Below are 15,033 nucleotides of genomic sequence, written 5' to 3' on the forward strand. Positions count from 1 at the left end.
CCAGAGCTACTATTAACCAAGTAAACAGAAAGTTATTAACGCAATTTTAACAATAATTATTATTAAAATAACAAGTACAAGGCATAACAATGAAATGAAATTGGAGAAAAAGGGGGTAAAATAAGTGGTTACTAAAAAAAAAACATAAAGTACTCATATCGGTACTCGGTATCGGCGACGACGGCGAGTACTGAAAATTGAGTACTCGTACTGAAAAAAAATGTATCGGGACATCCCTTATATATATAGAGAGAGAGCGAGCGAGAGAGAGAGAGATTAAAAAAAGGCACATTAAGTCATTGAGTCCTGATTCTTACACTGGTACAATGGAACATGACTCAATGTCTTGTGGATGCAGCACTGGTGCTGATACTGTATCTTCTACTGCGTTCAGGAAGTGAACGCACATCTGGGACAGAATTCAAACATTTCCATCAGAGCGGGCCTGGAGTTCCAGTCTTGTTCTTTGGCAAACTTGTAAACGTATCCAAACAGACCAGGAAACATCTCCATCAGGTTGATACCAGCTGCTTTCTCTGCACTGTGAACACAAAGCAGTGCTCATTCAAATCACTACTTCTGATTGTGACCACATTCACAACTATACTGAGATCACAGTCAATTAAATTAAATTACAATCAAATCACTATGTCTGCCATATGGTCAAATGTCTGCTTTTATAAATAGTTAAATATTATAATTTATTTCAACTCCATGGCTCCTAATATACTATATTCAATAGAGCAGTGGTTCTCAAACATTTTCATGTCAAGGACCCCCATTTGGCCCCAGACCCCCATGTGAAAATATTTAGTGCCAAGGACCCCCATACAAGATTTGTGTTGTTAAAATGTTTCAATAATATCAAAATCTTTGATATAGCTATAACCATTAGCAGATCTACTAATGGTTAAACAGATGTTGATGCTATATTAACACATTTAGGAACCTGGGGGTTCCCAGACCCCACTTTAAGAACCACTGCAATAGAGAATGTATATTATTTTTATATGTTAATGTTCTGAGCACCTGGACACAATTTGACAGTCATCACTCATGATGACTGTCATGGCCTGTACTGTGAATTCTGTGCTTGTGTGTGAGTGATTATTATAATTATATATGTTTTCATCACCCAGAGAAATGCTCCACACATTTAGAATAAAATCCAAATGTCTTTATTCATAAATGAATGGAAGGGACTTATCCTATCTTTCTTTTGATGTAATTCAACTTACTAGTGTGCATGGAGGTTGCGTATGAAGCGCAGCAATCCAAATGAGTTGTCAGAGTAGAACTTCTTCTTCTTCTTCCCATCAGGGCCTTTCTTCATGTTATGTTCATCCATCACCTCAAACAACTTCCTGGTCTCCTCCTCGGCTTCTCGGAACTGGAAAAACACACACAGTACAACTTAAAAACACACAGTACAACTTAAAAACACACACAGTACAACTTAAAAACACACAGTACAACTTAAAAACACACAATGCAACACACATAGTATGGGCTTGAGAACATAAAGATGGATCATGTCAGCATGAAATTATGCTTTAATTACTTTAAAAAGGCTTATTTGTATATGTCATAAACAAAGGCATTAAAATCAATTTAAAGAGAAATAAAGAACAGAAGGAATACAAAAAGGTAAAGGTAAAAGTGTGGTCATACAGTTTTCTCATATTATTAGTAATAAACTAACCTTGTGTTTCCATGCGTTGAACTGTCCCTTCTTAGCATACTGGTCTAATGCAGGGATGAGGACCTTCAATGACCTGATGAGTTTCTTCTCCTCCTCATCCTTGGCCTTGTTCTCGTCCTCTCCAGCTTTTCGATACTTCTCAACTTCCTTTTCATTTCCAATCTTTCTCAAGTACTCCTCTCTCCTGGGAAGAAAATAGAGAAAACATGAGTCTACTCTTCAAGTGGATATGTTCCTCTGTGCAGACTTTTCTTTCCCTGTGGACCTGGATGTGGATTTATTTTACTGTGTAGTTTCTTCTTCTTATTGTTATTATTATGTCTAATCATGCACATATCTGCCACTATGTGGACCTAAGTACCAATGAAAAAAAGATGTAGCTTACACAAAAACTAATGTTGCGTAAGCTACATCTTTTCAACTATAAACCAGTAATGTGACAATAAAGTAGATTCTGATTCTCTTCAAACATATTGGTTATATATGAGTACCTTACTGTCTGATCAAACAGATTACCATAATATGCTGAAATACTGTTTATAGATCAATGAATGAATGAATGTGTGGAACAAAAACTTGTACCATGTGTTTGTCCAAAAGAAGGGATGAGCCAAGCATTGCTCCACTTTAGGTCTTCTCTCTGGTTCTCCATGGATCATCCACTCAACCAGATCCTTAGCAACCATATCAACATGATCCAGTTTGGACTTGTCTTCCGAAATGTTGACTTCACATCTAATGCCGTCGCCAAAAGGATGGTGTCCTCCAGAAAGGATGTAATATATCAACATCCCAGCCACCTTAAGAATGAACATGAAAAATGAGTAAGAACATTTGTATCTTGTTCTCATTCATTAGATTGTTCTCACACAGATAAAAGAAAATCACCTGGATATCAGTGCTTCTTTTATATCTGACACGTTCACCAACAAAAACCAAAGTCTCCTTTGCCTTCCAGCATTTTGTTCCTGCAGCGCTTGTGTGACAGGTTGTTTTTCCTTTGTCTATTCGCCGGCTTATTCCAAAATCTGCCAATCTTGCCTTGCCTTGAATATCTGCGGGGAAAGTTGGTAGATAAATATAATAACATGTTTTAGATTAAAATAAATGTAACACAGTTTCTTATAATTCTGATATTATTTGCTCGTTTTCTTACCAATCAAGACATTTTGAGGATTGATGTCCCGGTGGAGAATTTTACTATCCTGAGAATGAAGAATTCTTAAGCTATTGAGAACCTGTTTTGCAAGCTGTTTCCTCCCCTGTTCTGGAAGTTTAGTGATGTATTCTTCCAGTGTGTATTCTATGAGGGGCCGTTTAGGCCAAAAATAATGAAACACTTTCACACACGCTAACGAGACAGTCTTATACTTACTACTGAAATGCTTTTACATTCAATTTTGAGACACTTTCACACACACTGATGAGACACTCTTACATATACTACTGAAATGCTATACGTTCAGTATTGAAACACTTGCACACTCACTACTGAAACACTCTCACATACATACATACTTTGTAAATAGATGCACGTTCATATATGAAACTTTATACATACTCATCTGAACACTTACGCATACATATGAGAAACACATACACATACATATATACTTCTGTGCCATATACACATGCATACGAAATGCTTGCACGCATACAAGTTAAACATTTATACATTTATATCTGAAACACTCACACATACACATATGAAAAGGCTGCATGTATATCGCTGAACACTTGTACATTTACAACTGAATTTCTTGTATATTATTACAAACTAAAATGAAAACTTTAGATGCATGTGCAAGCCTTTCACATGTATTCATACGAGTATGTATAAATAAATTCAATAATATATATACACATAATTTCAGTGATATGTATAAGTGAGTTCAGTATAATGTATAAAAGAGTTTCACATGTATTCATACAAGTGATCTAAGTAGTATGTATAAATGATTTCAATAGTGTATATATACACCATTTTTAAAGCATGTACAGATCATTTCACATGTATTCATACAAGTAATATCAGTGATGTATATAAGTAATTTTGATAGTATATATAAATCATTACAATAGCATATAGATCATTTAACTATAATGTATATAGTTTCACATGTATGCATACAAGAAATCTCAGTAGCATACGGAAGTGGTTTCAGTAACACCGGAAGGCACAGGCAGGTGCGCGCGCACACCAGGAAGAAACTTCCAGACAACAGAGAAAAATATATAAATAATTCGCGGTAAAATATTTTTTTACCGCGAATATTTTACAAATCCACGGGACACCACCATTTTGCATGACCACGTCCTACTTTATCCTACTTTATAAACAATAAAATCCACTTAGAAATGGTCTTAGAAAGACGATACAAATATCAATAATAATCCACGGGAGCCGCCATTTTGCGCATGCTCAGACCGAATTCTTTAGGTAACACGTTTGCGTGTAACACCGTCCGCGCAGTTGAAACGTGACGCTTGTAGATATGCTATTTTCGGCTGCTAGGGTTCAAGTGGTTAATGTAAAAAAAAAAAAATCATATCACACAATGATTTGGCGGACCCCCTGTAGTAACTCTGAGGACCCCCTGTTGAAGCCCCCTGCTCTACTCTATTTCATCTAAATTAATGGATAAGTTATAGAACTGCCCCTGCATTGTCATTACAGCCATTTCCTTTAAATCAGTGGTTCTCAACCAGTGGTCCTTGAGGGGGTCCCCAGCAAAAGGTTTTAATACATTTTCAACCCTTTATCCATATTGTATATGTTGGCTATTCAAAAATAGCAGATATACAATAAATAAAAATAAAAGATTAATGCTATAGTGGCACCAAAAAGATTCTGAGGGCAACACAAAACCCCCCGTTGACAAAACCGTCCCGGGGGGCACCGAACGGGTCCGCACTGACCCCAAATAGCTGATGTATAGGCTATATGGGTTGAAGTGGTTAAACTGCTGGGGACCCCCAGAACACTTCCAAGGACCCCCCTGGTAGTGATGCGCGGCAGCGCGGGACGGGCGGGTCTCTGTCTGTCTGTCTGTCTGTCTGTCTGTCTGTCTGTCTGTCTGTCTCTGTCTGTCTGTCTCTAAATGAAGAAAAAAAAAACCTGACCACGCATCACCCCCCAGGGGGGTCCCCGGACCCCACTGTGAGCACCGATGCGCGCATCTTCAACAGGAGTTGGATGGGATGGCCTAGCGACGCGTGTTTAATACAATTAATACATAGATACATTTTGATTGGTCAAAAGTCTAGTAAACTCGTGTGGATTAGCCTACGAGACATTTTTATGAAGTTTTGATCGGAGAGCTACGCACTTATGGTTCTCTTTGTGTCAGTCTGTGCAACGTATGGTTCGCGGCCCCGGCCGGAGCGGCTTGGAGCGGCAGGCGGTTCTTGAGTAAATGTACTTAGTTACTTTACACTGTCGATTGGTCTATATCCAGCCCAAGTCTGTATCATCATACATTTCGACAATTTGAAAATAGCAGATCTACAAGCTCACAGATCTGTAGATCTGCTATTTTCAAAAGATTTGTATATGTCATACAGAAAACTTGTGAAATGGGACATTCTGCATAATGAGTAGCCTACTTTCTACTTTTGGTAGGCCTATTTTATTTTTTGTAGGCTACTCAAGTACATTTTTTATTCCGGACTTTATACTTAACTGTTACTTTGTAACAGAGTATTTCTACATTGCAGTATTGATACTTAAAGTAAAAATGTGAGTACTTTTTTTTCTCCACTGACTGTATCCATGTCCAGTCCAACCACGAGGTTAGTGCCAGGGACCACCATATAATATTTATGGTGTTTTTCACAATTTGTCAAATATTTTTGAAAATAGCAGATCTACAAGCTCACAATGCATTGCATTGTGAGCTTGTAGATTGGATATTTTCAAATAGCTGATATAGGCTATATATGTAATGGTTAAAGTGTTTATACTGCTGGGGACCCCCAGAACACTCCCGAGTCCCAAGGACCCTGGTAGTGATGCGAGGGGGTCTCTCTCTCTCTCTCTCTCTCTCTCTCTCTCTCTCTCTCTCTCTCTCTCTCTTTCGATCGCGCACGCTCTCTCTCTCTCGCTCGCTCGCTCGCTCTCTCTCTCTCTCGGGCCGTTGATTTATATATTGTTTTGTTGAACTTGTGCTCCGTGGCGGGGCGGGTTCTGAAAAAAAACTGACCCGCGCATCACCCCTGGGGGTCCCCACTCCCCGGACCCCATTTTGAGCACCAGTGCGCTCATCCAATGGGATGGCCTATACTAGATTGTTTAATAAAATGAATAGGCCTACATAAATGCATTTTGATTGGTCAGAGTAGCAGTCACCAGCATTTCCACAAAATATGACTGCTGTCCGAATAAATAAAAGACACATTTTCGCTCCGCGAAATTTCGTCTTTGATGTGGAAGCTTGCATTGACTTTATAAGGTTTTAAAAAACAGGCGAAAAAAAACGTTTTTATTTGCATGAAGAATTCGCCCCAGTGTGTAAGGACCTTACACTGCTGCGTAGGTGATATATTAGTATTCGATATCAAATTAATTAAAGTGGGTCTCCGTTCCCCTCCATGCTGCCTTTGTCTTCTCCTTCTTATCTTCTCCTTCTCTCTGGAAGTTTCTTCCTGGTGTGCCCGCACACCTGCCTGTGTCTTCCGGTGTTACTGAAACCACTTCCGTATGCTACTGAGATTTCTTGTATGCATACATGTGAAATTATATACATTATAGTTAAATGATCTATATGCTATTGTAATGATTTATATATACTATCAAAATTACTTATATACATCACTGATATTACTTGTATGAATACATGTGAAATGATCTGTACATGCTTTAAAAATGGTGTATATATACACTATTGAAATCATTTATACATACTACTTAGATCACTTGTATGAATACATGTGAAACTCTTTTATACATTATACTGAACTCACTTATACATATCACTGAAATTATGTGTATATATATTATTGAATTTATTTATACATACTCGTATGAATACATGTGAAAGGCTTGCACATGCATCTAAAGTTTTCATTTTAGTTTGTAATAATATACAAGAAATTCAGTTGTAAATGTACAAGTGTTCAGCGATATACATGCAGCCTTTTCATATGTGTATGTGTGAGTGTTTCAGATATAAATGTATAAATGTTTAACTTGTATGCGTGCAAGCATTTCGTATGCATGTGTATATGGCACAGAAGTATATATGTATGTGTATGTGTTTCTCATATGTATGCGTAAGTGTTCAGATGAGTATGTATAAAGTTTCATATATGAACGTGCATCTATTTACAAAGTATGTATGTATGTGAGAGTGTTTCAGTAGTGAGTGTGCAAGTGTTTCAATACTGAACGTATAGCATTTCAGTAGTATATGTAAGAGTGTCTCATCAGTGTGTGTGAAAGTGTCTCAAAATTGAATGTAAAAGCATTTCAGTAGTAAGTATAAGACTGTCTCGTTAGCGTGTGTGAAAGTGTTTCATTATTTTTGGCCTAAACGGCCCCTCATAGTATTCACATAACTGAAGAGCAAGGTACCCATAGTCCTTATCCTCTACAAAGTCAACATATCGTACAATCGAAGGATCATCAAGCTCTGGAAGACGTAGATATAGTTCATCATTCTTCAGGACGTTGTACAGGTCGCAGGTTATAGACATTCTCTTAACTGCAACTTCAGTGCCATCATCTCTTAACCCCAAGTAGACCTCAACTCCATTACTTCCCTCTCCTATGCGGAATTCTGTACCTTTCACAAACACAAGACTCTTAACTTTTGTAACTTTACTGTCATCCATGTTTACAAGCTTCTCTAACTGAGGCCTCCATCTTTTACTGACTGGGAGCCATTTTCGTGGTGTTCTTGATGTACTAGCATCAGGGTCATGTGGTGTTGTTGATGTACTAGCATCGGGGTCATGTGGTATTGTTGATGTACTAGCATCGGGGTGATGTGGTATTGTTGATGTACTAGAATCGGGGTGATGTGGTATTGTTGATGTACTAGAATCGGGGTGATATGGTATTGTTGATGTACTAGCATCGGGGTCATCTCTCAGCTCCTCTTGATTTCTTTTCCTTTTCTTCTCATTGGGTCCTGTTGATGGTAGTCATGGATACTTCAAATTCTGATTATATATCTTGGGCAGTTTTATATATGCCTATACATACATCTCCCACATATTAAATGTGGCTTGTGGGTACTGCTTGCGTTTGTAATGTTAACGGGTGAAGAATGTCCCAAAATATGTTTCTGTTACGTTGAAAAAATAAATAAATAAATGTTGTTTTAATAGTATAACATTTTCACCTACCTTTGAGTATGCCTGGGAACATCTCCAGTGTATCAGTATCATCCTTGTGGATCTTCTGAAGAACATTGATTGATTTCTGGAATAAACAGATAATGATAATCTCAGCTTCATTCTCTTATTGCTTTGGGTATTAGTTTGTACATTCCATGGTTCTAAGTAGTAATTTAATGTATTTAAATGTAGAGTAGACCAACAGGTCTGTGAAAACAAAGCCAAATAGATTAAACACTCACTGCATGTATGAATGGTGTGTGTGTGTGTGTGTGTGTGTGTGTGTGTGTGTGTGTGTGTGTGTGTGTGTGTGTGTGTGTGTGTGTGTGTGTGTGTGTGTGTGTGTGTGTGTGTGTGTGTGTGTGTGTGTGTGTGTGTGTGTGAGAGAGAGAGAGAGGTGGGGGGGTTGCTGTGTATTATAACTTAAATCATTGGCAAGTGTATGAAACAGTGAAGCAGTGAAGCAGAGTTGTGCTCGTGTACATCAGTGTGTTTACTGGACTAGTGACTGCTTTCAGACACAACAACCATTGTGTTCATTTTCTGGACAGTGCACATACCTCATATACGTCGAGTTCCGCAAAAAGACCCTCCTGTAGATCCTTCCTGCCGATCGCCTTCAGAGCATTCACTACGATCTTAGCTACTTTACTGGAATACATCACAAAGATGAGATCAACAGTCTTTGCCCAGTCAGCGTTCTCCAGAAGGTTCTTTGGGATCGGCTTTTCGCCCTCAAGGTCTTCAGACTGTTGCAGAAACCACTTGAACGACATGAACTCTTGGTCACTCTGAGGTGCTTTTCTGGAGTACATCAGCATGATGAGATCAACAGTCTTCTTCCTGTCAGCGTTTTCCAGAGGGAGCACTGGGATCCATGGGAGTTCTTGTTCCTTTCCCATAAAGCACCAGGCATTTCCCAGATACCCCTTGAACTCCCTGAACTCCTCGTCTCCCAGCTGATTCAGAGTTGCCAACATACGTTCCTTAAGTGTCTCCATGGCTGATTCCTGGTACAAACAGAGAGTGTCAACATCTCAGCTTCATTCTCTTAAAGCTTTGGGTGTGAAGAGACTGAGCACAAGCTTTAGTTGAAGTTATGCACATCATTTAATACACATTAACGTCTTTAATCTGATTTTATTTTGTCATACGATGGTGTCGTGCGGCGAAAATAGCCGATCTACAATCTCACAGCGTGTCGCATCACAACGCTCTGCATGTGAGATTGTAGATCGGCTATTTTCGAAAATGTTTGACGGTTTGCATCTATAATGACAGGGCGAACATAGGGATGTCAGGATTTGTTTTGGATTAACAGACTGGTACTGTATGCAGAATATTACATTAAATAGGACATACACACATTAACTGATCAGGCTTTTATGGAGAGGATCTGTAAACATTTAAGACACCATCCAAATGTAGCATAAGAAAGGAAAAGTGTATACTAAAAAACTTTTCAGCTCTTTAAAGGGATAGTTCACCCAAAAATTATTTATTTTCTATCAATTACACACCACATGAAGCCTTGAATTCATGGGTTTATTTTTGTTTTTCTCGCATTCCTAAGCCTATAATTTGATGACCGGCGGAAAGATGCTAATGTCTCCGGTAGGAGACTCAAAGTTCACACTTTGAGTTACCGGATTCAAGTCTCCATGGGGTGTGTAATCGATAGAGAAAAAGTAATTTTGGGGGTGAACTATCCCTTTAAATTCACACAAAATGTGTCTATAGTCTTTTTACTTACAGTGAATATGTACAGTGTTTTTCAACATGCTCATCATTACATTGGTTTGATCATTCTGTTGTAAATAAACATACCTGTCCTTTACAGTTCAAGATTCCACAAATTGTCCACTAGATGGCGAACTTTAACCACCTGAGAACAACAGAGAGAGAGGAGGAAGACAGAAATAAGGACGGATTAGCCATTGGGTCAGTGGGGCCGGGGCCCAGGGGCCCTTGACTCTCTATATTTACAGCTGTGGTAAGTAGGATTTTGTGTCACTCACTCAAATGGCACAAGCAGCTAAATGTTACTACATGCACATACTGTACTTCAGTTTACAGACTGTAAATCCTGTATGATAACATGTCTACAAGTGATTTCTTGACCCACACATGCCTTAACCACTTAAACCCCAGCATCCTCTTTGTGGCGAAAGCTTTCGCAGAAAATAGCCGTTCAACAAGCTCACAACACGTCACACCCCCCACAATGACAGAAAATAGAAAAGACACTAGTATAGAGCCCTGGGGGACTCTACTCAACCATGTGGGTTTTAAGTGGTTAAAACCCGGGCAGTGTGTTTACGTGCTGCACCCACCTGACTGCCCCGCTGTGGGTGGCACACACACGGGGGAGGGTGCGGGTTGGGGGCTAAAAGGTGATCGGCCCAGGGGCTTGCGCGGGGGTTAATCCGTCCCTGAATGAAAAAACACATTTAAACAAAATGTCACAAAGTGGTTTGTGAATTGTAGGTTGGTCTTTTTTTGCTACTACACTGGAGTATGACGAACAATCATAAAAAGTTAAAATACGGAGATATGAGGTTTTTGCCGGACAGCATCGATAAATACTATAACAGCAAATAGCAACATCAACATAATATAAAACATGCAATAAGTCATAATGTATACAGTACATTGTGCAATATCGGTTTGAACAATCTGCAAAGGGAGTTCATTTTTGCTCTCTTGCTCGAGGAGAGGGAGACAGTGTAGGAGAGACAGACAGTAGGACAGCTAACAGGAGACAGTGTAGGAGAGACAGACAGTAGGACAGCTAACAGGAGACAGTGTAGAGAGACAGACAGTAGGACAGCTAACAGGAGACAGTGTAGAGAGACAGACAGTAGGACAGCTAACAGGAGACAGTGTAGGAGAGACAGACAGTAGGACAGCTAACAGGAGACAGTGTAGGAGAGACAGACAGTAGGACAGCTAACAGGGAGACAGTGTAGGAGAGACAGACAGTAGGACAGCTAACAGGGAGACAGTGTAGGAAAGACAGACAGTAGGACAGCTAACAGGGAGACAGTGTAGGAGAGACAGACAGTAGGACAGCTAACAGAGAGACAGTGTAGGAGAGACAGACAGTAGGACAGCTAACAGGAGACAGTGTAAGAGAGACAGACAGTAGGACAGCTAACAGGGAGACAGTGTAGAGAGACAGACAGTAGGACAGCTAACAGGGAGACAGTGTAGAGAGACAGACAGTAGGACAGCTAACAGGGAGACAGTGTAAGAGAGACAGACAGTAGGACAGCTAACAGGGAGACAGTGTAGAGAGACAGACAGTAGGACAGCTAACAGGGAGACAGTGTAGAGAGACAGACAGTAGGACAGCTAACAGGGAGACAGTGTATAGAGACAGACAGTAGGACAGCTAACAGGGAGACAGTGTAGGAAAGACAGACAGTAGGACAGCTAACAGGGAGACAGTGTAGGAAAGACAGACAGTAGGACAGCTAACAGGGAGACAGTGTAAGAGAGACAGACAGTAAGACAGCTAACAGGGAGACAGGGAAGAAAAACATTTTATTTAAATAAGCCTATCTGAATCTTGAGCTCATTATGACATTTCCAATTTTTGTAAAAATTACAACAGCAAAATGTTAGGAGAAGAGTATGTCATACCTGTGACTACTGCTGTGCTTCAGTCTTAAAGAGCAAATTCATACAAAGACTCACAAACACTGCTGACTCCTCTACAATAAACAAAGGTACGAGTCCCTTATCAGTAGTTAATATTAACTTGATTGTCATATAACTAAGGTGGTGCTGCAGAACACACTCATGGTGAGTTGGTGCACACTGTTTTATTATGTTTTATTATGTTTTATATCTGGTAACTACCTACAGTACCTTCCTGCATGTGGTAGTCTATCAGGAACAGTTTGATCTCCATGGCGGTGCCAGTGAGGCTCATGAACAAGAAGACCACTGCCTCCCACTGACCATTCCTGGGACTCGGACCTGAGACAGTGTGTCATTAACATGACCCACTGACCCCCCCATGGACACATCTCTGAGACTGTGACCCCCAGTGGTGGAAAAAGTACTCAAAATGTTTTACTTAAGTAAAAGTATCAATACCGCAATGTATATATACTCTGTTAGAAGTAAAAGTCCGTAATTAAAATTTTACTTGAGTAAAAGTTACTGTTAAAAGGTATTGGTACAAAAATGTACTTAAAGTAGAAAGTTATAGTACTCATTATGCAGAATGTCCCATTTCACAAGTTTTCAAATGTATAAAAATCGTTTTGAAATAGCTTTATTTTCAAACGTCCTATGTATATAATAGGGCTGAAGTGGTTAAAGTATGTTTTATAATCTAATAATTTATATCTAATAAGTAACTGGTAACTAAAGTTTTCAAATAATAGTAGTGGAGTAAAAGTACAATATTTGCCTCTGAGAAATTAGAAATACTAAAGTATAAAGTAAAAATAGTACAGTACAGTACTTGAGTAAATGTACTTAGTTACAGTACTTTACACCACTGGTGACCCTTCTAGATAAAACCACAAGTGAATGTAAGTGTTGTCATGTGAATGTACGTACATCATAGAGTTAGACGTACATACACTATGTGAGTACAGTGGATGTGTTCTCAACTCAACAAGCTCAAACACTTATTTACGTATTTATGTATTCACACAAGTGCACTGTGGAATGTATGGAATGTAGGCCTATATGTTACAACCATCTGTGTACTCCTTTAACACATGCTGTAATTTATTTAGTTATTTATCTACCTACACTACTATAGCAGGCCCCACAGTATACAGTGCAATCGTATTGCTGTATTCTGCTGTAGGGTACATACATATACAGTAGCATACAGTAATGTAGTGTCTATGATATATTGCTATTTACTGTATACTGACTGCTACAGTAAAAGTATAGGGAAGCATACTGTACATCATCACCATTATATAGCTACTGTATAGTGTACCTTATATATTGACTCACAAACTGAAAGATGATCAACCCATTAAGACCGGAACGCATCTGTGTCATTGTAAGATTTCTTTGGCTATTCAAAAATAGCAGATATACAAGCTCATAGCGCTATTGTTGGGGAAAGAATCGTGAAAATGTGTGCAAATCTTTGAATATATATACGTTTTTTTACTCAAATCTTTGCTTCTGGGGGTCCCTGGAACAATGCATTTTGAGATGGGGGGGGGGACAAATACATATAATTTTGGGTGGTCCTTAACATGAAAAAGGTTTGAGAACCACTGATATTATAGCAACATAGGTTTTTTTTTTCAAAAAAACTGTTAGGATTTAGAAGACATTTGTAGAATCCCCCAGAAGCAAAGATTTTAGTTAAAAATTGCAGATCTACAAGCGAGGCACTTGATGCCGTGCTATGAGCTTGTAGATCTGCTATATTTGTAATAGCCAAAGAAAATGACACAGATGCGTTCCCGGTAAAGGGGTTAAAGTCCACTGCTCCACGCTGTGCTGTCATAAAGCAGTAAACATTTATAATCATTTATGTGGGCTGAGGTTATGTGATCAACAGTAGGCCTATTCATAGTTAGATAGGGTTACTGCATACAGAGGACAAACATCAACAAGTACTAAATTAGTTAGAGTTAGATACAGTATAAAGTAACACAATAATGCTGGGTTAAGTAGCAAACATAATTTTAAACAAGTAGAACGCCGAGCCTAATTTGAACAACACAAATTAACCCATTAAGACCTGAAGCCGATTCTACAAATGTCTTCTAATTCCCAACAGTATTCTGAAAAAACGTATTTTTCTATATCAGTGGTGCTCAATCTTTTTCGTGTCAAGGACCCCCAAAATGAGTGTATTTGGCCGCCGACCCCCATCTCAAAATGTTTTGTTCCAGGGACCCCCCAGCAGCAAAGAATAGAGTAAAAAATGTTTGCTTTAAACAATATATACAGTATTCAAAGATTTGCACACATTTTCACGATTTTTCAAAAATAGCAGATCTACAAGCTCGTAGCGCGGCACGAGTGCCGCGCTATGAGCTTGTAGATCTGCTATTTTTGAATAGCCAAAGTGTAAAATAATGCTTTTTAGCTCAAATAAAAAAATGACACATCATTTTAAATACATTTTTAAACATGGATACATTGTATTTGTAAGGAAAACTGCAGCTATGAGTTTAATAACGGCTCAAAGAGGCCTGCTGTTTATAGAGCAGTGGCTCTCAAACTTATTCATGTCAAGGACCCCCAAATTAATGTATTTGGCCACAGACCCCCATCTGAAATATTATGCTGTGCCAAGGGACCCCCATAAGAGAAGATTTGTGTCCGAAAAATCAACATTTCCCAATACTTTCAAGATTTTTACAAAATGTTCCAAAATAGCAGATGTACAAGCAAGCATGTATCTGCTATGTTTGAATAGCCAACGTAGAAAATATGGATTAAGTGGTTACATTTTGTATTACTGGCGGAGTAGGGACCCCCCTGTAACACCCCCAAGGACCCCTGGGGGTCCCCGGACCCCACTTTGAGAACCACTGTTTATATAGGGCATTTTAAAAAGATCACATGATTTGGTCCTTGCGAGAGTCAATGTGGAACCAAATGGACCCGTATGTGGTTCCATGTGAACACTGTCAGAGTTAAAGTAACTTTTAACAGATTTTACAGTGACTGGTAACCTATTCAGGAGGCCTAGAACATATATTAACCATTTTAGCCCTATTTTATACCTAGGCTATTCGAAAATAGCCGATCTACAAGCTTGTAGATCTGCTATTTTCAAATATTTAGTACTTTTACTTTAGGTACTTTAAGTACATTTTGATGCCAATACTTTTGTACTTTTACTCAAGTACATTTTTAATTCTGGACTTTTACTTGTAACAGAGTATTTTTATATTGCAGTATTGGTACTTTTACTTAAGTAAAGAATTTGAGTACTTTTTCCACCACTTTTAGCAATCATTGTAAAATCGTACCACTGTACTATTTGCAAA

The 15,033-nt window shown here is 38.8% G+C and overlaps 1 protein-coding gene across 1 annotated transcript in view; it reads right to left on the minus strand.

Moving 5' to 3' along the window:
* Positions 1 to 343: 343 nt before the first annotated feature.
* LOC308096099 (uncharacterized protein) overlaps positions 344 to 15,033 on the minus strand; it is a 108,559-nt gene continuing 93,869 nt past the window's right edge. The window contains exons 9-13 of the mRNA XM_080443389.1: positions 2,591 to 2,757; positions 2,285 to 2,502; positions 1,703 to 1,886; positions 1,239 to 1,390; positions 344 to 541 (exon numbers count right to left, since the gene is read on the minus strand). Coding sequence (XP_080299515.1) covers positions 391 to 541; positions 1,239 to 1,390; positions 1,703 to 1,886; positions 2,285 to 2,502; positions 2,591 to 2,757 — 872 coding nt within the window. The 3' untranslated portion in view covers positions 344 to 390. The remainder of the gene's footprint in view (positions 542 to 1,238; positions 1,391 to 1,702; positions 1,887 to 2,284; positions 2,503 to 2,590; positions 2,758 to 15,033) is intronic.

Source organism: Gymnoscopelus braueri (genome assembly GCF_963280865.1).
Source record: "Gymnoscopelus braueri genome assembly, chromosome: 11".
NCBI classification, from domain to species: Eukaryota; Metazoa; Chordata; class Actinopteri; order Myctophiformes; family Myctophidae; genus Gymnoscopelus; species Gymnoscopelus braueri.